Below are 20942 nucleotides of genomic sequence, written 5' to 3' on the forward strand. Positions count from 1 at the left end.
AGTGCCCTTACGCATGCAAAAGTTTCGCAGCCACTGGGAATCGTCCCACACCTGCAACACTATGTGGTCCCACCAGTCTGTGCTTGTTTCCCGGGCCCAGAATCGGCGTTGCACAGCATGAACCTGCCCCATTAACACCATGATCTCCAAAGCGCCGGGGCCCGCGCTTTGACAGAATTCTTTGTCCATGTCCTCATCACTCTCTTCACTGCGCTGCCGTCGCCTCCTCCTCGCCTGGTTTGTCAGGTTCTGGTTCTGCATAAACGGCACGATAATGCGCGAGGTGTTTACAATGTTCATGACTGCTGCGTTGAGATAAGTGGGATCCATGCTTGCTGTGGTATGGCGTCTGCACTGAAAAAAGGCGTGAAACGATTGTCTGCCATTGCTCTGATGAATGGAGGGGCAACTGACGACATGGCTTACAGGGAATTAAAATCAACAAAAGGGGTGGCTTTGCATCAAGGAGAAACACAAACAACTGTCACACAGAATGGCCCCCTCAAGGATTGAACTCAAAACCCTGGGTTTAGCAGGCCGTTGATTTCACGGTGGGAGGGGGGAGCAAATGAATACAAAACAAATCTGGTCTATTTCTTGTTTTGATCCACTCCATCTATCTTTTACATCTTAGGCTGGCAGCAGACAGTGCAGTACGGCTCCTAGCCATCGTCATCTCCTGGGTGCTCAGCAGAAGATGCTGCATTACGACTGCTAGCCATTGTCATTTCCTGGCTGCTTGCCAGAACATGGGAATGACCTGGCTGAGTCACTCCCATGTCTGCCCAGGTGCCCCTGACCGACCTCACCGAGGTCAGCTAAAAGAGCAGCCAGGAGTATGATGGCGATGGCTACCAGGCATAATGCACCTTCTGCTTCCAAAAGGCAATGAGCTGCTGCTGTGTAGCAATGCAGTCCCACGTCTGCCAGCACCCAGGAGACATACGGTAACGGTCAGCTGAGGGGGCTCCATGCTTGCCGTGGTATGGCGTCTGCACAGGTAACCCAGGAAAAAAGGCGCGAAACGATTGTCTGCCATTGCTTTCACGGAAGGAGGGAGGGAGGGAGGGAGGGAGAGGGGGGCCTGACGACATGTACCCAGAACCACCCGCGACAATGTTTTTTGCCCCATCAGGCATTGGGATCTCAACCCAGAATTCCAATGGGCGGGGGAGACTGTGGGAACTATGGGATAGCTACCCACAGTGCAACGCTCCGGAAGTCGACGCTAGGCTCGGTACTATGGACGCACACCGCCAAATTAATGTGCTTAGTGTGGACGCATGCACTCTACTTTATACAATCTGTTGCCAAAAATCGAATTCTGTAAAATCGGAGTAATTTCGTAGTGTAGACATACCCTGAGAGGGGAAATTATAACAGTTTTTAAGTACATAAAAGGTTGTTACAAGGAGGAGGGAGAAAAATTGTTCTTTTTAACCTCTGAGGATAGGACAGCAGGGAAGGTTTAGGTTGGACATTAGGAAAAACTTCCTGTCAGGGTGGTTAAGCACTGGAATAAATTGCCTGGGTAAGTTGTAAAATCTCCATCATTGGATTTTTAAGAGCAGATTAGACAAATAGCTGTCAGGGATGGTCTAGATAATACTTAGTCCTGACAAGAGTGCAGGGAACTGGACTAGATGACCTCTCAAGATCTCTTCCAGTCCTATGATTCTATGATTCTGCTGCACATGCACCCCATGTATGTAAGACTGGAATCTTCTGGAAAAGCAAAGTCCATTGCGGTCATGCCTGCACCCTGAATGCTCTCTGGAAACATAAAGGGAGGGGCAGCCACAACTGCCTTTCGATTTGTTCACTAAAATAGAACTCAGGGAATACAGGACTCCACAGTAACAAGGAAGGAGGGCAGGTCATAGAATGCATGTGAGCAAGGAACTGTTATTTTGTCTTTGAGAGATTGTTCAAATGAATTCCACTTCTGGTGACTTACAAGTAGGCATGTCCTGATGATGGCTACTCAATCTACTGAAACAATAACTGTAAGACAGCTTTGTCAGATCTGGAGTTTTCTACCCAGGAGTAGTGCTGAAAGAAAATAGGAACTGAATTCCAGGCAGCTGCTCAACCCAGCTCAGATACTAGAATGTCTCTTGGAGAAGCTGCTTGAGCTCTGGTGTAATAGGCCCTGATCTGTGTACGTGAATCCAAACATACTGTCATATAGCAATTTCCAATACAGAACGAAATCCATTTAGTCTTTGTGTGGATATAAGCTGACCTTTCATCCTATCAGCAAAGGTCAGAAGCAGGCTAGAATTCCTGAATGATCTTGTTGTCAGAAGAGTCCTGACAATAACTAAGTGGTGTAGTTTAGCTTCTCTTTGATTAGCATGAGGCTAGGGAAAGAAAACTGGCAGGTGGATAACTTGATTCAGTTGAAAATCTGAGACAACTTTAGGCAAGAACCTTGGGTGATGTTTACAGTCATCTTGTCCTTATGGAATACTTCATATGGTGATCCTGTGAGGAACTGTGTCACTCCTATTCTTCTGGCTGAAGTTCTAGCCACTAAGGGTATACCTATACTGTATTTTAAAACCCATGGCAGCAAGATTCAGGCCCAGGTCTACAGATTCAGGCTCATGCTATAGTGCTAAAACCAGCTGTGTAGATGTTGAAGCTCGGGTTCTGAAGCCCAGGTACGGGTTGGATTTCACATCTGAAGCTGTATTGACTGGCTCATCAGGTCTACGTACCAAAATTGCCTGGACCAGGTCTATCATTATCATCAAAGCTGCATCCTGCCAGAGCTTCCTCAGAACCCTCAGTATGAATGGAATGGCAGGGTACGCATACATGAGTTCTGGCGTCCAAGAGAAGAGGAAGGCATCAGACAGAGAGCCTGAGCTGTTTCCCCCACCCCAGAACAGAACATCAGACACTTCTTGTTTTGATCTGTGGCACAGGTCTACCCTTGCGCGTCTCCATTTGCAGAAGATGTCTTGTAGAATGGAGTTCCTGGTCTACAATTCATCATTGTCTAATGCAGTGGTTCTCAAACTGTGGGTCGTGACCCCAAAGTGGGTCGTGACCCCATTTTAATGCAGTCGCCAGGGCCAGCATTAGACTTGCTCGGACCTGGGGCTGAAGTTGAAGCCCAAGCTCCACCCTCACCCAAGGCGGCGGGACTTGGGCTGCAGCCCCCTCTCGCCCTTCTCGGGGTGGCAGGGCTCGGGCTCCACGCCTCCCCCCTCCGGGTCATGTAGTAACTTTGTTGTCAGAAGAGGGTCCCAATGCAATGAAGTTTGAGAACTTCTGATCTAATAAGCGGATCTTCTAGGGAGTTCTGTAGGCCTAGAAAGTGAAGGGATACCAGTGTGACTTGATGGCTGATGCACCAAGTCCCAAAGGAGAACTGCTTCCTAGCAGAGAGGTAAGGAGCATTCTCCCCCTCATTGCTGATGAAGTACACTGCTGTAGCATTGTCAATCAGTATTTGTATGGTGATTCCTCAATGTAGGGATAGGAACGCTATGCATGCTAGGTGAACAGCTCGTAGTTCCAGGACTTTTACGAAGAGATGCACTTCTTGAGGGACCAAAGAATCCAGATAAGCTCCCTATTCAAGAGAGGATGTGTCTGTCACCAGCATCTTGGTGGGGAAAAGCAATGAGAATGAACACTGTTATTCAAAAATATTCTGCTTTTAAGGGCATAGGGCACAGGTGCCTCAGAAATGGAATAAATACAGAAAATCACTTGATGAAGAATATCTTATAACTTGTAAAACAAGCACACATTGTTACAAACAGGTCATGGGCAGCCAGACCTAGTAGTTAGAACCAGAGTCTGCAGTCACATGACAGTAGTCAAGAATCGGCTGGGTCAGGATATCGGGAGATCAGAAGCAGGAGAGAAACTGGAGATCAGACCCACAAGACAGGAACAAGAGTCAGACCAGGTCAAGATACCAGGGGGTTAAAGGCAGCAGACAAACTGGAGGTCATAAACCACAAGTCAGATGCCAGGAGTCATGCTGGGTCAGAATGCCAGGAAATCAAGTCAGGGAAGCAGGGACAGGAGAAGGGAGCAGGAAGCACACAGTCCAGAGCAGGGTGAAGCCCAGCTGTTCAGACAGCTTCTTGTTCCTGCTGCTGGCTTAAGTAGGGCCAGTGGGCCAATCAGCCGTTCTGGGACTCTGCCAATCGAGCCTCAGGGGCAGAGCCTCACACTGGGCTTGGGCTTCATGGGTCTCAGGTAAGCTATTACCAGCTGGATGGAGGGCTGAAACATGGCTGCTCCCATAAACTTTGCAGCCCTGGGCTCAAGACCCATGGATCATGACACACATATGCTCACCAAATCACTAAGACGCAGTGGATCTAATTTACCTCAATTTCAGTAAGGCATTTGATATGGTTCCACATGGGGAATTATTAGCTAAATTGGAAAAGATGGGGATCAATATGAAAACTGAAAGGTGGATAAGGACCTGGTTAAAGGGGAGACTACAACAGGTCATACTGAAAGGTGAACTGTCAGGCTGGAAGGAGGTTACTAGTGGAGTTCCTCAGGGATCGGTTTTGGGACCAGTCTTATTTAATCTTTTTATTACTGACCTTGGCACAAAAAGTGGGAATGTGCTAATAAAGTTTGCAGTTGACACGAAGCTGGGAGGTATCGCTAATACAGAGAGGGACCAGGATATCCTACAGGAAGATCTGGATGACCTTGTAAACTGGAGTAATAGTAATAGGATGTAATTTACTAGTGAAAAGTGCAAGGTCATGCATTTAGAGATTAACAACAAGAATTTTTGTTATAAACTGGGGACACATCACTTGGAAGTAACAGAGGAGGAGAAGCAACTCAGAGTACTGGTTGATCACAAGATGACTATGAGTCGCCAATGTGATATGGCTGTGAAAAAAGCTAATGCGGTCTTGGGATGCATCAGACGAGGTATTTCCAGTAGAGATAAGGAGGTGTTAGTACCATTATACAAGGCACAGGTGAGACCTCTTCTGGAATAGTTGTGCAGTTCTGGTCTCCCATGTTTAAGAAGGATGAATTCAAACTGGAAGAGGTACAGAGAAGGGCTACTAGGATGATCCGAGGAATGGAAAACCTGTCTTATAAAAGGAGACTCAAAGAGCTTGGCTTGTTTAGCCTAACCAAAAGAAGGCTGAGGGGAGATATGATTGCTCTCTATAAATACATCAGAGGGATAAATACCAGGGAGGGAGAGGAATTATTTAAGCTCAGTACCAATGTGGACAAAAAAACAAATGGATATAAACTGGCCATCAGGAAGTTTAGACTTGAAATTAGAAGAAGATTTCTAACCATCAGAGGAGTGAAGTTCTGGAATAGCCTTCCAAGGGGAGCAGTGGAGGCAAAAGACATATCTGGCTTCAAGACTAAGCTTAATAAATTTATGGAGAGTATGGTATGATGGGATAGCCTAATTTTGGCAATTAATTGATCTTTGACTATTAGTGGTAAATATGCCCAATGGCCTATGATGGGACACTAGATGGGGTGGGATCTGAGTTACTACAGATAATTCTTCCTTGGGTGTCTGGCTGGTGAGTCTTGCCCACATGCTCAGGGTTTAGCTGATCGCCATATTTGGGGTCGGGAAGGAATTTTCCTCCAGGGCAGATTGGCAGAGGCCCTGGAAGTTTTTCACCTTCCTCTGCAGCGTGGGCAAGGATCTCTTGCTGGAGGATTCTCTGCACCTTGAGGTCTTTAAACCACTATTTGAGGACTTCAATGACTCAGGCATAGGTTAGGGGTTTGTTACAGGAGTGGGTGGGTGAGATTCTGTGGCCTGCGTTGTGCAGGAGGTCAGACAAGAAGATCATAATGGTCCCTTCTGACTTTTTTTTTTTCTCTTAATTAATTGGCCTCTCAGAGTTGGTAAGACAACTCCCACCTGTTTATGCTCTCTGTATGTGTGTATATATATCTCCTCAATATATGTTCCATTCTATATGCATCCGAAGAAGTGGGCTGTAGTCCACGAAAGCTTATGCTCTAATAAATTTGTTAGTCTCTAAGGTGCCACAAGTACTCCTGTTCTTCTTTTTGCGGATACAGACTAACACGGCTGCTACTCTGAAACCTTCTGACTTTAAAGTTCATGAGTCTATAAGACAGTAAACGTGGGACAACCCCAATGTCTTTTTTTACAGTCACTTTTCAGAGTAGAATGACATTTTAGGCTGAAAAGTGTTAGATTTATTTGCTTATGAGTAACTACAAAAATAAATGAACTAAAATATCCAAATTTGGCATACATTTTTCTGATTGAAACACTCAGCAAACTCTTTCAACCCCCGCCCTCCTTCCCCCCAACAAAAAAAGAAGAGAAGGTTACTCACCTTGCAGTAACTGAAGTTCTTCAAGATGTGTGTCCCTGTGGGTGCTCCACTCCATGTGACGGTGCATCCCGGTGCCGTTGATCGGACATCTTTAGTAGCAGTGCCTGGTCGGGATGCATGCGCTCAGCTGCTCTCTCGCGGCGTCATTAGGGTCTGCCTGAGCACGCGCGTCCCTCATCCCCCTCAGTTCCTTCTCTACCACAGAGTTCACTGATTATTACTCCAAAGTAGAGGGGAGGAGGGTGAGTAGTGGAGCACCCACATCTCGAAGAACTTCAGTTACTGCAAGGTGAGTAACCATCTCTTCTTCTTTGAGTGCTGTCCCTGTGAGTGCTCCACTCCAGGTGAATGTGAAGCAGTACCCACTATGGTTGGTTGGATTTTGGAGTTGTGATAATGGTAGACAGTACTGTATGGCCTACTATGGTGTCTGCCATGATATCCTGTGTGATAGCATAACGTTTGGCGAATGTGTGGTCAGATATCCACATGGCCGCCTAGCATACGTCGGTAATAGGTACATTGTCGAGGAATGCAATGGATGTTGACATCACCCGAGTAGCATGAGTTCTGATGCCCTTGAGTGGCTGAGCATTCTAAGTCTGGTAGCAAGATCTGATGCAGTCAGAGATCCACTTGGAGAGTTGTTGCTTAGAGATAGCAGCACCCTTTGATCTCTCAGTAGTGGACACAAATAACCAAGGCGATTTATGGAATGCCTTATTTCTGTCTAGATAAAATGCAACTGCCAATCTGACGTCGAGGGTATGTAATGCCGCTTCCGGTGGAGTCTTGTGAGGTTTAGGATGGAATGCACGTGAGTGTATTGGCTGGTTGAGGTGGAAGGTGGACACCACCTTGGGGAGGAATTTGGAGTGAGGTCACATTGTAACCTTGTCTTTAGAGAAAATCATGTAGGGAGGGTAGGCCATCAGGTCACTTATTTCACCGACCCTTCTCGATGAGTTATGGCAACCAAGAAAGCTACTTGCATAGGCATGTGGAGCATGGATGAGGTAGCCAGGGGCTCAAAGGGAGGTTTCATAAGACCTCAGAGAACTAGGTTGAGATTCCAGGAGGCTGCTGGTAGGTGAATCTCAGGGTAGAGATTTTGCACGCCCGTGAGGAAGCGTTTTATGGTGGGGTGGGCAAAAAATGAATATCCGTACAGCAGATCATGGAAGGGGGTGAGAGCTGCGAAATGTACTCTGATAGCCCGTCCTGTTTTAGTTTTAAAAGGTAGTTTAAGGTTTCAGGGAGGGTTGCGGCCTGAGGTGTCAAGCATCTGTGGAAGCAACATATGGAGAAGCATTTCAACTTTTGCAGGTAAGTCTTACGAGTGGAGTCTCCTTTACTGTGCAGGAGGACATACTGGACCTGCTCCGAACAGGCAAATTTGTGGGTTTGAAACCATGAAGGAACCACGCCATCAGATGGAGTTTCTGGAGCTGCGGCTGGAGAAGCCAACCGTTGTCCTGGGAGAGCAGATTTGGTCTGTTGGGGAGAGTCCTTGGAGGACGGATGGACATGAACAGTAGGTAAGGATACCATGTGTGTCTGGGACAAGCTGGGGAAATAAGTATGACCCTGGCCTTGTCCTCTCTGATCTTGCGTAGAACGCTGTGTATCAGTGGGACTGGCGGAAAAGCGTACATGAGGGATTTGTTCCACGGAATGAGGAACGAATCCCCTAGGGATGCGGTCTCGAGTCCCACTCTGGAGCAAAATAGATGGCATTTGTGGTTCTGAGTTGTGGCAAACAGGTCTATCGATAGGGTGCCCCTGTGGGAGAAGAGCTGTCGTAGTTTCGTAGGATGCAATTCCCATTCGTGTTCCTCGGAGAAGTGTCTGCTGAGTGTGTCGGCGGTAGTGTGGCGACACCCAGGCAGGTAGGAAGTGGTGATTTCTATGTGATGTTGTATGCACCAATTCCATAACCAGATGGCTTCTGTGCATAGGGAGTGCGATCATGCTCCCCCCTGCCTGTTGATATAGAACATATATGCTACATTGTCCGTCAGGATCTGAATGCATTTGTTCCTTATGATGGGGAGACAGTGAAGGCAGGCGTATCTGACTGCTCTGAGCACTAGAAGATTTATGTGCAGATGCGTCTCTGATAGGGACCAGCGGCTCTGTGTCGTGTGTTCCCCTACGTGTGCTCCAAAGATCTGCAGAACAAAGTGGTGAGCATGAGCACTGGGAAATGTTCATGGAAGGGGATGCCAGTGCATAGGTTTTCTGGTTACGTCCACCATTGTAGGGAGGCCAATACGTTCGCTGGCGGAATTAGCGTCATGCAGAAGCTGTGTCTGCTGGGTTTGTACAGAAAAACCTGAGAGTCTCTGGATTAAGTTTAGAAGTGTGAGCAACAACAGTGATGTCATGGTGGGAGTCTGCTATAGATCACCAGACCAGGGGGATGAGGTGGACAAGGCTTTCTTCAGGCAACTAACAGAAGTTATTAGATCACAGGCCCTGATTCGCATAGGGGACTTAAATCACCCTGATATCTGCTGGGAGAGCAATACAGCAGTGCACAAACAATTCCGGACATTTTTGGAAAGTATAGGGGACAATTTCCTGGTGCAAGTGCTAGAGGAAACAAATAAGGGCAGAGCACTTCTTGACCTGCTGCTCACAAATAGGGAAGAATTAGTAGGGGAAGCAAAAGTGGATGGGAACCTGGGAGGCAGTGCCATGAGATGGTTGAGTTCAGGATCCTGACACAAGGAAGAAAGGAAAGCAGCAAAATACTGAACATCAGAAAAGCAGACTTTTCCTTCATGGAACTGATGGGCAGGATCCCCTGGGAGAATAACATGAGGGGGAAAGGAGAGCTGGCTGTGTTTTAAAAAATCCTTATTGAGGTTGCAGGAACAAACCATCCCAATGTATAGAAAGAATAGTAAATATGGCAGGCGACCAGCTTGGCTTAACAGTGAAATCCTTGCTGACCTTAAACACAAAAAAGAATTTTACAAGAAGTGGAAGATTGAACAAATGACCAGGGAGGAGTATAAAAATATTTCTCAGGCATGCAGGAGTGAAATCAGGAAGGCCAAATCACACTTGGAGTTGCAGGTAGCAAGGGATGTTAAGAGTAACAAAATGGTTTCTACAAGTATGTTAGCAACAAGAAGGTGGTCAAGGAAAGTGTGGGCCCCTTACTGAAGGAGGCAACCTAGTGACAGAGGATGTGGAAAAAACTAATGTACTCAAAGCTTTTTTTGCCTCTGTCTTCACGAACAAGGTCAGCTCTCAGACTACTGCACAGGGCAGCACAGTATGGGGAGGAGGTGACCAGCCCTCTGTGGAGAAAGAAGTGGTTCAGGACTATTTACTAAAGCTGGATGAGCACAAATCCATGGGGTTGGATGCCCTGCATCCTAGAGTGCTAAAGGAGTTGGCGGATGTGATTGCGGAGTTATTGGCCATTATCTTTGAAAACTCATGGCAATCGGGCGAGGTCCCAGATGATTGGAAAAAGGCTAATGTAGTGCCCATCTTTAAAAAAGGGAAGGAGGAGGATCCGGGGAACTACAGACCCGTCAGCCTCCCCCGCCCTCAGTCCCTGGAAAAATCATGGAGCAGGTCCTCAAGGAATCAATTTTGAAGCACTTAGAGGAGAGGAAAGTGATCAGGAACAGTCAGCATAGATTCACCAAGGGCAGATGATGCCTGACTAACCTAATTGCCTTCTATGACGAGATAACTGTCTCTGTGGATGAGGGGAAAGCAGTGGACATGTTATTTCTTGACTTTAGCAAAGCTTTTGATACTGTCTCCCACAGTATTCTTGCCACCAAGTTAAAGAAATATGGGCTGGATGAATGGACTATAAGATGGATAGAAAGCTGGCTAGATCATCGGGCTCAACAGGTAGTGATCAATGGCTCCATGTCTAGTTGGCAGCCGGTATCAAGCTGAGTGCCCCAAAGGTCAGTCCTGGGGCCGGTTTTGATCAATATCTTCATTAATGATCCGGAGGATGGCGTGGACTGCACCCTCAGCAAGTTTGCAGATGACACTAAACTGGGAGGAGTGGTAAATACATTGGAGGGTAGGGATAGGATACAGAGGGGCCTAGACAAATTAGAGGATTAAACCAAAAGAAATCTGATGAAGTTCAACAAGGACAAGTGCAGAGTCCTGCACTTAGGATGGAAGAATCCCATGCACTGCTACAGAGCAGGGACCAAGTGGCTAGGCAGCAGTTCTGCAGAAAAGGACCTAGGGGTTACAGTGAACGAGAAACTGGATACGAGTCTACAGTGTGCCCTTGTTGCCAAGAATGCTAACGGCATTTTGGGCTGTATAAGTAGGAGCATTGCCAGCAGATCGAGGGATGTGATCATTCCCCTCTATTTGGTGTTGGTGAGGCCTTGAATTTCTGTACACGTACAAATTTCTTCAGTCGGAGTAGGTCTAGTATAGATCTCCATCCCTCGCCTTTCTTTTGGGTCAGAAAGTAGTGGGAGTAGAACACTTTTCCCCGATGTTGCGTGATACAGGTTCCACTGAATGTAGCTGTAGAAGATGAGCCACTTCTACGTGAAGTAGGTGCTCGGTCGAGGAGTCCCTGAAGAGGGATGGGGAAGGGTGAAGGGTGGGCAGGCAGGATATGAAAGGGATGGAGTAAACTGACTTAACTATTTCCAGGACCCAGGGGTCCTGTGTGACCTGTTGCCAGACATGGTGGAAAACTTGGAGACAGTGGTCAAATGGGCAAATAGGTGGCGGAATCAAGGGGTGATCGTGCAGACCACCGACCAACACTTCAAAATTGCTGTTTGTTTCCCGATGGGTGGAAGATAGCTGGTTGTGCATGGTTTTGTCTGCGCCTAGAAGGTCAGTTGCGGTTCCTCCCAATATCATACGGTCTGGGCTGGGGCCAGTGATATTGTTGTGCGCAGGGTCTCTGATAAGTTTAATATCGTTGTCTCCTGGGGAGGGACGGGTATATGCCCAGTGTGCTCAGGGTGGCTCTAGAGTCTTTCATAGTGTGAAGGACTTCATCGGTTTTTTTAGAAAAAAGTTTATCTTTGTCAAAGGAAAGGTACCCCACTTTGTTCTGCAGATCTTTGGGGATACCGGATGCAGACAGTCAGGAAGACCTGAGCATCACCACCGCAGTTGCGGTAGTGCAGGTTGCTATGTCCACCATGTCCAGGGATGTTTGTAGCACTGTCCTGGACACCAACTGACCTTCGACAAGGACTGACTTAAAGTCCGCTCTCCTGGCCTCTAGGATATGGGAGGCAAAATCAAAGAGCTTGTTGTAGTTGTAATCATAGCTTGTGAGGAGGGCGGAGTAATTTGCAATTCTAAATTGCAAAGTGGAGGAGGTATAAACCTTGCGGCCCAGGAGGTCAAACCGTTTGAAGCCCTTGTCTTGTGGGGTGGGCCGGTATTGTGGCTGTTTTGTCCTGTGTGTCACTGCATCCACTACAAGAGAGTTTGGTTGTGGGTAGGAAAATAAAAAATCTACATCTTTAGCGGGAACATAATATTTAAGTTCAGCCTTTTTGCATGTTGCTGGGATGGCGGCAGGGGTCTGCCAAAGAGTATCAGCTGGTTCTAGGAGGACTTCGTTTATGGGTAGCGCGATCCTTGAGAGCACAGAGGGTTGGAGGATTTTGAGGAGTCTGTTGTGTCTCCTGGACTTCCTTCAAAGGGATGTCCTGGCTGAGTGCCACCCTCTTGAAAAGTTTCTGGAATTGCTTAAAGTCATCCACATTTTGTGGAGGTAGAGGCATGAGGGCTCCATCTACAGCTGATGGAGTCAGTGAATCAGGGAAAGGTTCATAGCTCACCTGCTCAGGAGGGGGTTCAGGAGCTCTAGATGTAGATGGAGCTAGAGACAGACGTGCAGAACGGGCTTGCGGTCTGGTGGAAGGGCCACAAGGAGTGGCAGCAGGAGCCGACCAAGGGTACCACTGAGGCCAAGGCATAGTGTAAGAAAAGTGAGCTCCCGCCCATGGGGGGACAAAGTAGGGAAACTGAGGCTGGTTCTTGTGAGGTGCCATGCCTTGAGATATATATGGCTCCGGTGGAGGAGGAGAATCAGGCGGGGAGAGAACTCTGCCTGCTGCTGCATGTTGTTCTCGCTGTCAGTGAAGGTAGCGAGGTCAGGTGGCAAGAGCGGCTGTTCAAACAGTGAGTGTCGTGTGTCAAGGAGTGGAGAGTCAGGCACAGGGGCCACGGAGATATCAACTTGATGCAAAAATTGTTGCTACTCCATGGGCTGTGGTCCTGCGGGGCACGAAGTGTGAGCGGAAGCTCGCAGTGACTTTTGTTTAGCTTTCACGGGTGCTGCGGGCCGTTTATAGGCATCCTGCAGGGGGTCCGCGTCTGCTGCGGGGATGATGGGCAGGCTCGGTGCCGACGTTCTTGTCAGCACCAGGGTAGAATGCACTGCCGGTCCAGGTCTATCTTCGGTGCCGATGGGACCGGTGCCAAGAACTTCCTACTGCAGGAAGTCGGGTCCCTGCTTTTGAGGTGCTGCGGTGGTCGGAGGTGCCTGCTTTTGGCGCTGTCAACACCGGGAGTAAAGATCTCGCAGGAGACCCCTTTACCCTTTTGAAAGTCTCTGTGCAGAGACCTTGCGGCTTCCTGCCTTTTCGCTTGAGAGGGTGAAGCCGCGCTCCCTATCGGTTCAGACCTAGCAGGGCAGCATGAGCGAGAGGGTTTAACTTGTGCCTGTCTCCATAGGCGGTTGCAGAGATTTCTCCATCAGGAGCATTTTTAGTCGCAAGTCCCTGTTATGACGAGCCCTGGTTTTCAGGCTGGTACAATGGTGACAATTAGCGGGGAAGTGTGTGTCGCCGAGGCGTTTCGCGTGTCCGTCAGACTGCGGCATAGGCTCCTTGCAGGAGTGGCATTTCTTAAAGCCTGGGGACTCTGGAATCATTGAACTATTATTGCCTGGGGGGAGAGTCTCAACGGGAGACAAAAGTGGGAGAAAAAGGGTTGTTTTTTTTTGTTTGGTTGGGTTTTTTTAAACTAACAAACTATTCTAAAGGAAGGGAGAGAACTGGAATATTTCTATCTATTTCTATATCTTTTTACTTATTTCCTTCAGTGACCAGGGAAGAGGTTCAGCACTGCCCTGAGTCCCATCTTCAGCTGAGGACGGTTGAGAAGCAACTAAGGGGGAGTGCAAGATGCGCACGCTCAGGCAGACCCTAACGCCGCCACGAGACAGCAGCTGAGCATGTGCATCCCGACCAGGCACTGCTACCGAAGAGCTCCGGTCAACGGCACCGGGACGCACCGTCACCTGGAATGGAGCACCCACAGGGACAGAACTCGAAGAAGAACCGGACTTATTATCAAGCACAGCAGAAAATTGGAAGTAAAAAAAAAAAAATACAAATCCTGTGGTTTCAGGACTTCTTGAGATTCTTCAAATTCTAAACTTTCATTTTAAAAATTAAGCATTTGCCTTTTTTTCCACTGTAAACTTGTAAAATCATGTGCTCTTGCTCCTTTTACCTAGCCTTGGTGAAGATTATACTTATGGGTTTATAACAAAAAACAAAGTTGCACGGATTTAACTAAAGGTGTGATTTTGGGGGTTGTGGTGGATAATCAGCTGAACATGAGTCCCAGTGCGACGCTGTGGCCAAAAGAGCTAATACAATCCTTAGATGCATAAACAGGGAAATCTCAAGTAGGAGTAGGGAGGTTATTTTACCTCTATATTTGGCACTGACAGAATACTGTGTCCAGTTCTGGTAAACACAATTCAAGAAGAATTTTGATAAATTGCAGCAGGTTCAGAGAAGAGTCACAAGAATGATTAAAGGATTAGAAAACATGCCTTATAGTGATAGACTCAAGGAGCTCAATCAATTTAGCTTAACAAAGAGAAAGTTAAGGGGTGACTTGATTACAGTCTACAAGTACAAGTAACAAATATTTAATAATGGGCTTTTCAATCGAGCAGAGAAAAGTATAACACAATCTAATGACTGGAAGTTGAAGCTAGACAAATTCAGACTAAAAATAAGGCAAAAAAAAATGTTAACAGTGAGCGTAATTAACCACTGGAACAAATTACCAAGGGTCCTGGTGGATTCTCCATTACTAATAATTTTTAAATGCAGTTCAGATGTTTTCCCAAAAGATCTGCTCTAGGAATTAATTTGGGGAAGTTCTATGGCCTTTGTTATTCAGGCGGTCAGACTAGATGATAACAATGGTCTCTTCTGGCCCTGGAATCTGTGAATCGGGGGGGGGGGGGGGGGGGCAGGGATAGCTCAGTGGTTTGAGCATTGGCCTGCTAAACCCAGAGTTGTGAGTTCAATCCTTGAGGGGGGCACTCAGGGATCTGGGGCAAAAATCAGTACTTGGTCCTGCTAGTGAAGGCAGGGGGGGTGGACTCAATGACCTTTCAGGGTCCCTTCCAGCTCTATGAGATAGGTATATCTCCATATATTATATTATTATTATTTACTCTATGAATTTAAAATCTATTTAGTTAAGCCACGGCAAAAGGCTGTGTGAACACTTTTAAACTGATACAAACCTGGTTTGTATCAGTTTAGAGTAAAGATATTAGGAATAGGTTTAAGTTAAACTGAAATAAAACACTCTTAAACCAAAATAAGGCTACGTCTTCACTATGCGGGGGGGTCGATTTAAGATATGCAAATTCAGCTACGCGAATAGCATAGCTGAATTCGACGTATCCGAGCTGACTTACCCCGCTGTGAGGACGGCGGCAAATCGACCTCCGCGGCTCCCCCGTCGACGGCGCTTACTCCTACCTGCACTGGTGGAGTACAAGCGTCGATTCAGGGATCGATTGTCACGTCCCAACGAGATGTGATAATTCGATCCCCGAGAGATCGATTTCTACCTGCCGATTCAGGCGGGTAGTGAAGACGTAGCCTAAGAGTGTCTACATGGGGCTTGCCACCAGCTTAACTAAATCAGTTTAAAAGCCACGTAATGAAAACTCCTTACAACACTTTGGAGTTATAAAAATACACTTTATGCATTGTAAGACTTTTTGTCTTACTAATAACAAAAATGGATAAAGAAATAATTCCAGCATTTCACATAAACAGCTCCTATTAAGAAATAAACCCTTTACTAGATTTGGGTGGAAGAGAAGAAATTAAAATTTCTAAGTGATTGAAAAGTCCCTGTGTAAGCTTAGTGAGCACTGACTATAATTTTCAGAAACTCTGGCTAGGTCTACACTACAGCGGGGGGGGTCGACCTAAGATACGCAACTTCAGCTACGTGAATAGCGTAGCTGAAGTTGAGTATTTTAGGTCACTTACCTGGCTGTGAGGACGCGGGAAAGTCGACCGCTGCCGCGCCGCCGTCAACTCCGCTGCCGCCTCTTGCCGTGGTGGATTTCCGGAGTCGATGGCAGAGCGATCAGGGATCGATTTTATCACGTCTTCACTAGACGCGATAAGTTGATCCCCAATAGATCGATTGCTACCTGCCAATCCGGTGGGTAGTGAAGACGTGCCCTCTAAGGAAACCCTTTGGACACCACAAGGCATGATCTCTCTGTCTGGCACAGTTATATGCTTCAAAAGAAAAGATTTATTTTCTTAAACTATCATCTTCCCTATCACTGTATGGAACTTTGGATGCAACTTTTATGCCAGAGGCCAACTCAAACAGCTCAGCTGCTCTACTGTGTAATCTTGATTAGACTGAGCAATAACAGATCTGCACATCTTTCAGTGCAGTAAAGGCAAAGAGTGGTCCAGTGACTACCTGAAGATTCTCATCCTCTCGGATCAGCTGCTTCCTGGGAAAGATCTGATTAGCCTGGATGCATTCAAGGCTGTGCTGAGTCTCTTCATCCTAGAAACAAAACTCTACAGTTAATTTCAACACTGTTACCCATTCACAGCAGACCTCTCCATTGACAGAAGGCATGAAGAGTTCCCAGTGACCAATGAAAGATTTAGACACGATGAACTATTACGAGAATTCAGCTACCAGTGACCCACAGAAGTGACATCATAGTTGCAATTTTACATTACTAGTGGCCCACAACTTTGCAATGTAAAACACAGATTTGGGACCTCTTTCCTTTGTTAAACACAAAAACATGAAGCAAAGTATTTCCCTTTCAATTTTAAATGCAATTTTAAAGAAATTGTAGCAAGGGGGCTTGGTCTCCCTCCCTGACAGGTGGGGAGAGAACCAGGACCACTCCCTGGTGTGCAGAACCGGGATATCAGTGGCCACCCCGCTGGACGCAGAGGGGTGGGACAGGAACCGGAACTATAAAAGGCCGGCCCTCTAGCTCAGTTGGGGCAGAGCTGCCAGAGGAGCAGGACGTCTCTTCCCCCCCAGCAGACACGCCCTGGAGCGTGGACCTGATAAAGGCTGCTACAGTGCCAGAGATCTGGAGGGACTGCCAGAGCTGCCAGACACCGGGGAGCTGTTGGGCTGCCACTCGTCATTTACTCCAGTGAGATCAACGACAACCCTGGAACCCAGGTACCCTCGAACTGGGAGTGTAGGAAGGAGCCCAGGGAAGCCGAATAGGGTTCGGCTGGGTTACTGACTGCAAGCCAGCCAGCACTGAGAAAAGCCTGTTAAGAGTCTTTGGGTTTAGGGGTGAGAGCAACAAGGGTGATGTCATGGTGGGCGTGTGCTATAGACCACCAGATCAGAAGTATGAGGTAGATGAGGTTTTCTTCAGACAACTGAAGTTTCCAGATCACAGGCCCTGATACTAATGGGAGACTTCAATCACCCTGACATCTGCTGGGAGAGCAATACAGCAATGCACAGACAGTCCAGGAAGTTTTTGGAGAGTGATGGGGACAACTTCCTGGTACAAGTGCTGGAGCAACCAATTAGGGACCTTGCTCCTCTTGACCTGCTGCTTACAAACAGGAAAGAATTGGTAGGGGAAGTAGAAGTGGGTGGCAACCTAGGCAGCAGTGACCATGAGATGGTTGAGTTCAGGATCCTCACAAAAGGAAGAAAGGAGAGTAGCAAAATACAGACCCTGGACTTCAGAAAAGCAGACTTTGACTCCTTTAGGGAACTGATGGGCAGGATCCCCTGGGAAGCTAATATGAGGGGGCAAAGAGTCCAGGAGAGCCAGCTGTATTTTAAAGAAGCCTTATTGAGGGCGCAGGAACATACCAATCCGAAGTGCAGAAAGAATAGGAAATATGGCAGGCGACCACCTTGGCTTAACAGTGAAATCGTTATCTCCAGACTGATTCTTGCCTGCATATTTATACCTGCCTCTGGAAATTTCCATTACATGCATCTGACGAAGTGGGTATTCAACCACGAAAGCTTATGCTCCAATACATCTGTTAGTCTTTACGGTGCCACAGGACTCTGTTGCTTTTTAGTGAAATCTTTGGTGAGCTTAAACTCAAAAAGGAAGCTTACAAGAAACGGAAATTTGGACAGATCACTAGGGAGGAGTATGAAAATATTGCTCAGGCATGCAGGGGTGTAATCAGGAAGACCAAGGCACAATTGGAGTTGCAGCTAGCAAGGAATGTGAAGGGTAACAAGAAGGGTTTCTACAGGTATGTTAGCAACAAGAAGGTGAGGGAAAGTGTGGGAACCTTGCTGAATGGGGGAGGCACATGATGTGGAAAAAGCTGAAGTACTTAGCTCCAGACTGCTGCACTGGGCAACACAGTATGGGGAGGAGGTGAGCAGCCCTCAATGGTCAAAGAACAGGTTAAGGACTATTTAGAAAAGCTGGATGTGCACAAGTCCATGGGTCCAGATCAAATGCATCCAAGGGTGCTGAAGGAGTTGGCTGATGTGACTGCAGAGCCATTGGCCATTGTATATGAAAATTCATGGCGATCAGGGGAGGTCCCAGACAATTGGAGAAAGGCAAATATAGTGCCTATATTTTAAAAAGGGAAGGAGGAGGATCCGGGGAACTACAGACCAGTCAGCCTCACTTCAGTCCCCAGCAAAATCATGGAGCAGGTCCTCAAGGAATCCATTTTGAAGCACTTCGAGGAAAGGAAGGTGATCAGGAACAGTCAACATGGATTCACCAAAGGCAACTGATGCCTGACCAACCTGATTGCCTTCTATGATGAGATTTCTGGCTCTGTGGATATGGGGAAAGCAGTGGATGTGATATATCTTGACTTTAGCAAAGCTTTTGATATGGTCTCCCACAGTATTCTTGCCAGCAAGTTAAAAAAGTGTGGACTGGATGAATGGACTATAAGGTGGATAGAAAGCTGGCTAGATCATCAGGCTCAACGGGTAGTGATCAATGGCTCCATGTCTAGTTGGCAGCCGGTATTAAGCGGAGTGCCTCAGGGGTTAGACCTGGGGTCGGTTTTGTTCAACATCTTTATCAATGATCTGGATGATGGGATTAATTGCACCCTCAGCCATTTTGCAGATGACACTAAGCTAGGGGGAGAGATAGATAAGCTGGAGCATAGGGATAGGGTCCAGAATGACCTAGACAAATTGGAGGATTGGGCCAAAAGAAATCTGATGAGGTTCAACAAGGACAAGTGCAGAGTCCTACATTTAGGAAGGAAGACTCCAATGCACCGCTACAGGCTGTGGACCGACTGGCTAAGCAGCAGTTCTGCAGAAAAGGACCTGGGGATTACAGTGGACGAGAAGCTGGGTACGAATCAGCATTGTGCCCTTGTTGCCAAGAATGCCAACGGCATATTGGGCTGTATTAATAGGAGCATTGCCACCAGATCAAGGGAAGTGATTATTCCCCTCTTTTGGCACTGGTGAGGCCACATATGGAGTATACCAATACTCCCACTACCGAAGGGATGTGGACAAATTGGAGAGTCCAGCAGAGGGCAATGAAAATTATTAGGGGGCTGGGGCACATGAGTTACGAGGAGAGACTGAGGGAACTGGGCTTATTTAATCTGCAGAAGAGAAGAGTGAGTCGGGATTTGATAGCAGCCTTCAACTACCTGAAGGGGGGTTCCAAAGAGGATGGAGCTAGGCTGTTCTCAGTGCTGGTAAATGAAAGAAGAAGCAGCAATGGTCTCTAGTTGCAGTGGGGGAGGTCTAGGTTGGATATTAGGAAACACTATTTCACTAGGAGGATGGTGAAGCACTGGAATGGGTTACCTAGGGAGGTGGTGGAATCTCCATCCTTAGAGGTTTTTAAGGCCTGGCTTGACAAAGCCCTGGCTGGGATGATTTATTTGGGGTTGGCCCTGCTTTGAGCAGGGAATTGGACTAGATGACCTCCTGAGGTCTCTTTCAACCCTAATCTTCTATGATTCTATGTTGCGTCTGGATTCCCCACTGACGGACCACTCTGCTACTGTTGGGGCCCTGGGCTGGGACGCAGTGGAGTGGGTGGGCCTGAGTCCCCCTACCCCCTGCCACCGTACTTGCATTGGTCTGATGCCCACCTGAGCTAGGACGCCGACGGTTTAGCTGGCTCTCCCATCGGAGAGCTAATCTCCCCTGAGACTGTTGTGCTGCTTTGCCTGACAGCAGGCCAGAGCCCCCTTACCTGACTGCTGCCCCACCCTGAGTGAGGGCTCTGGGCTATAGACTTGCCACCACCCGGCTCGACTGCGGGCCAGGCCCATTATATGTGGGCAGCCCCGCTCTGGCTGAGTGTCGGGGCCACTAGACCCAACTGATACCCAGCCTGGACTGAAGGCTAGGGCCTAGTAACTGCTGGCTAATTCTCCCTGAACGGAGTCGCTCTAGGAGCATTACAGCAAGGGGGCTTGGTCTCCCTCCCTGATAGGCGGGGAGAGAACCACGACCGCCTTACAGAAATTAACTCAGTCCTTATACTACACAAATCTGCACCTTTCCTGCACAATTTAAACAGTCTTGCTCTACACAGTGTATCAATAAAATTGTCCTAGCAAATTAATTTCAAACAGCCTTGCAATAAATCTGACTTAAATGCCATGAACAGTACATGGCTAATTAATCTGAATTTGGATGGAAGAATACTGCCTTGGTTTATATGCCAGACTGCTGGCAGATGGTACACATGGAATAATGATGATGATCATCACAAAATTAAAACACAAATTGCTCAAAGATAAATAAAAAGGCAATGAAAACTATCTTTTCAGTTCAACCGGAAGCCTGGAGTGACATGTATGTCAGGTATTGAGAATAGTATCTCTTATTATCACACAGTACCAACTCTCTCATCCTTCTTGTGCTGCAGCCTGCTTTGTTTTGGTCAGTCCTGACAAAACCCATGTGCTTACCATGACAGACCCAGGCTAGGAGGAGAAATCCTCGTCTTTGCTCACAACACTTTGAGGCTCTTCTTTCCGTAATAGTAAAAGCTGGAAAACAAAATGGCAAAGTGTAAATGTGAAGACAAATTCATTTTATCTTCTGGTGGCAAATAAATTATTTTAAATGCAAGTTAATTTTAAAGACCAAGACTCTAGTTAGAAGAAAACCCCAATTATACATCAATGAACAGATGAAGTCAATACAAACTAACTTGCCTTACAAGCACACACCATTATGAAATATGCCTGACTGCTTTAATGCATTCTCAATAATCACCAGTGAACAGACTGCCAGGAGAATAATAGTTGAATGTAACAATTATACTAATCTGTTTGTCTCATT

The 20942-nt window shown here is 47.1% G+C and overlaps 1 protein-coding gene across 30 annotated transcripts in view; it reads right to left on the minus strand.

Moving 5' to 3' along the window:
• Nucleotides 1-20942, minus strand: part of MTMR3 (myotubularin related protein 3) — a 203298-nt gene that overhangs the window by 96475 nt on the left and 85881 nt on the right. For all 30 annotated transcript variants that reach the window (XR_010592866.1, XM_065568426.1, XM_005278810.4 and 27 more), the window contains 2 exons: nt 20567-20647; nt 16101-16190 (listed from right to left, as the gene is read on the minus strand). Coding sequence is in view for 29 of the 30 variants with exons in the window: in XM_065568426.1 (XP_065424498.1) it covers nt 16101-16190; nt 20567-20569 (93 nt within the window). In the remaining variant the exon portion in view is untranslated. The remainder of the gene's footprint in view (nt 1-16100; nt 16191-20566; nt 20648-20942) is intronic.

This window comes from Chrysemys picta, chromosome 15 (genome assembly GCF_011386835.1).
Source record: "Chrysemys picta bellii isolate R12L10 chromosome 15, ASM1138683v2, whole genome shotgun sequence".
NCBI lineage: Eukaryota > Metazoa > Chordata > Testudines > Emydidae > Chrysemys > Chrysemys picta.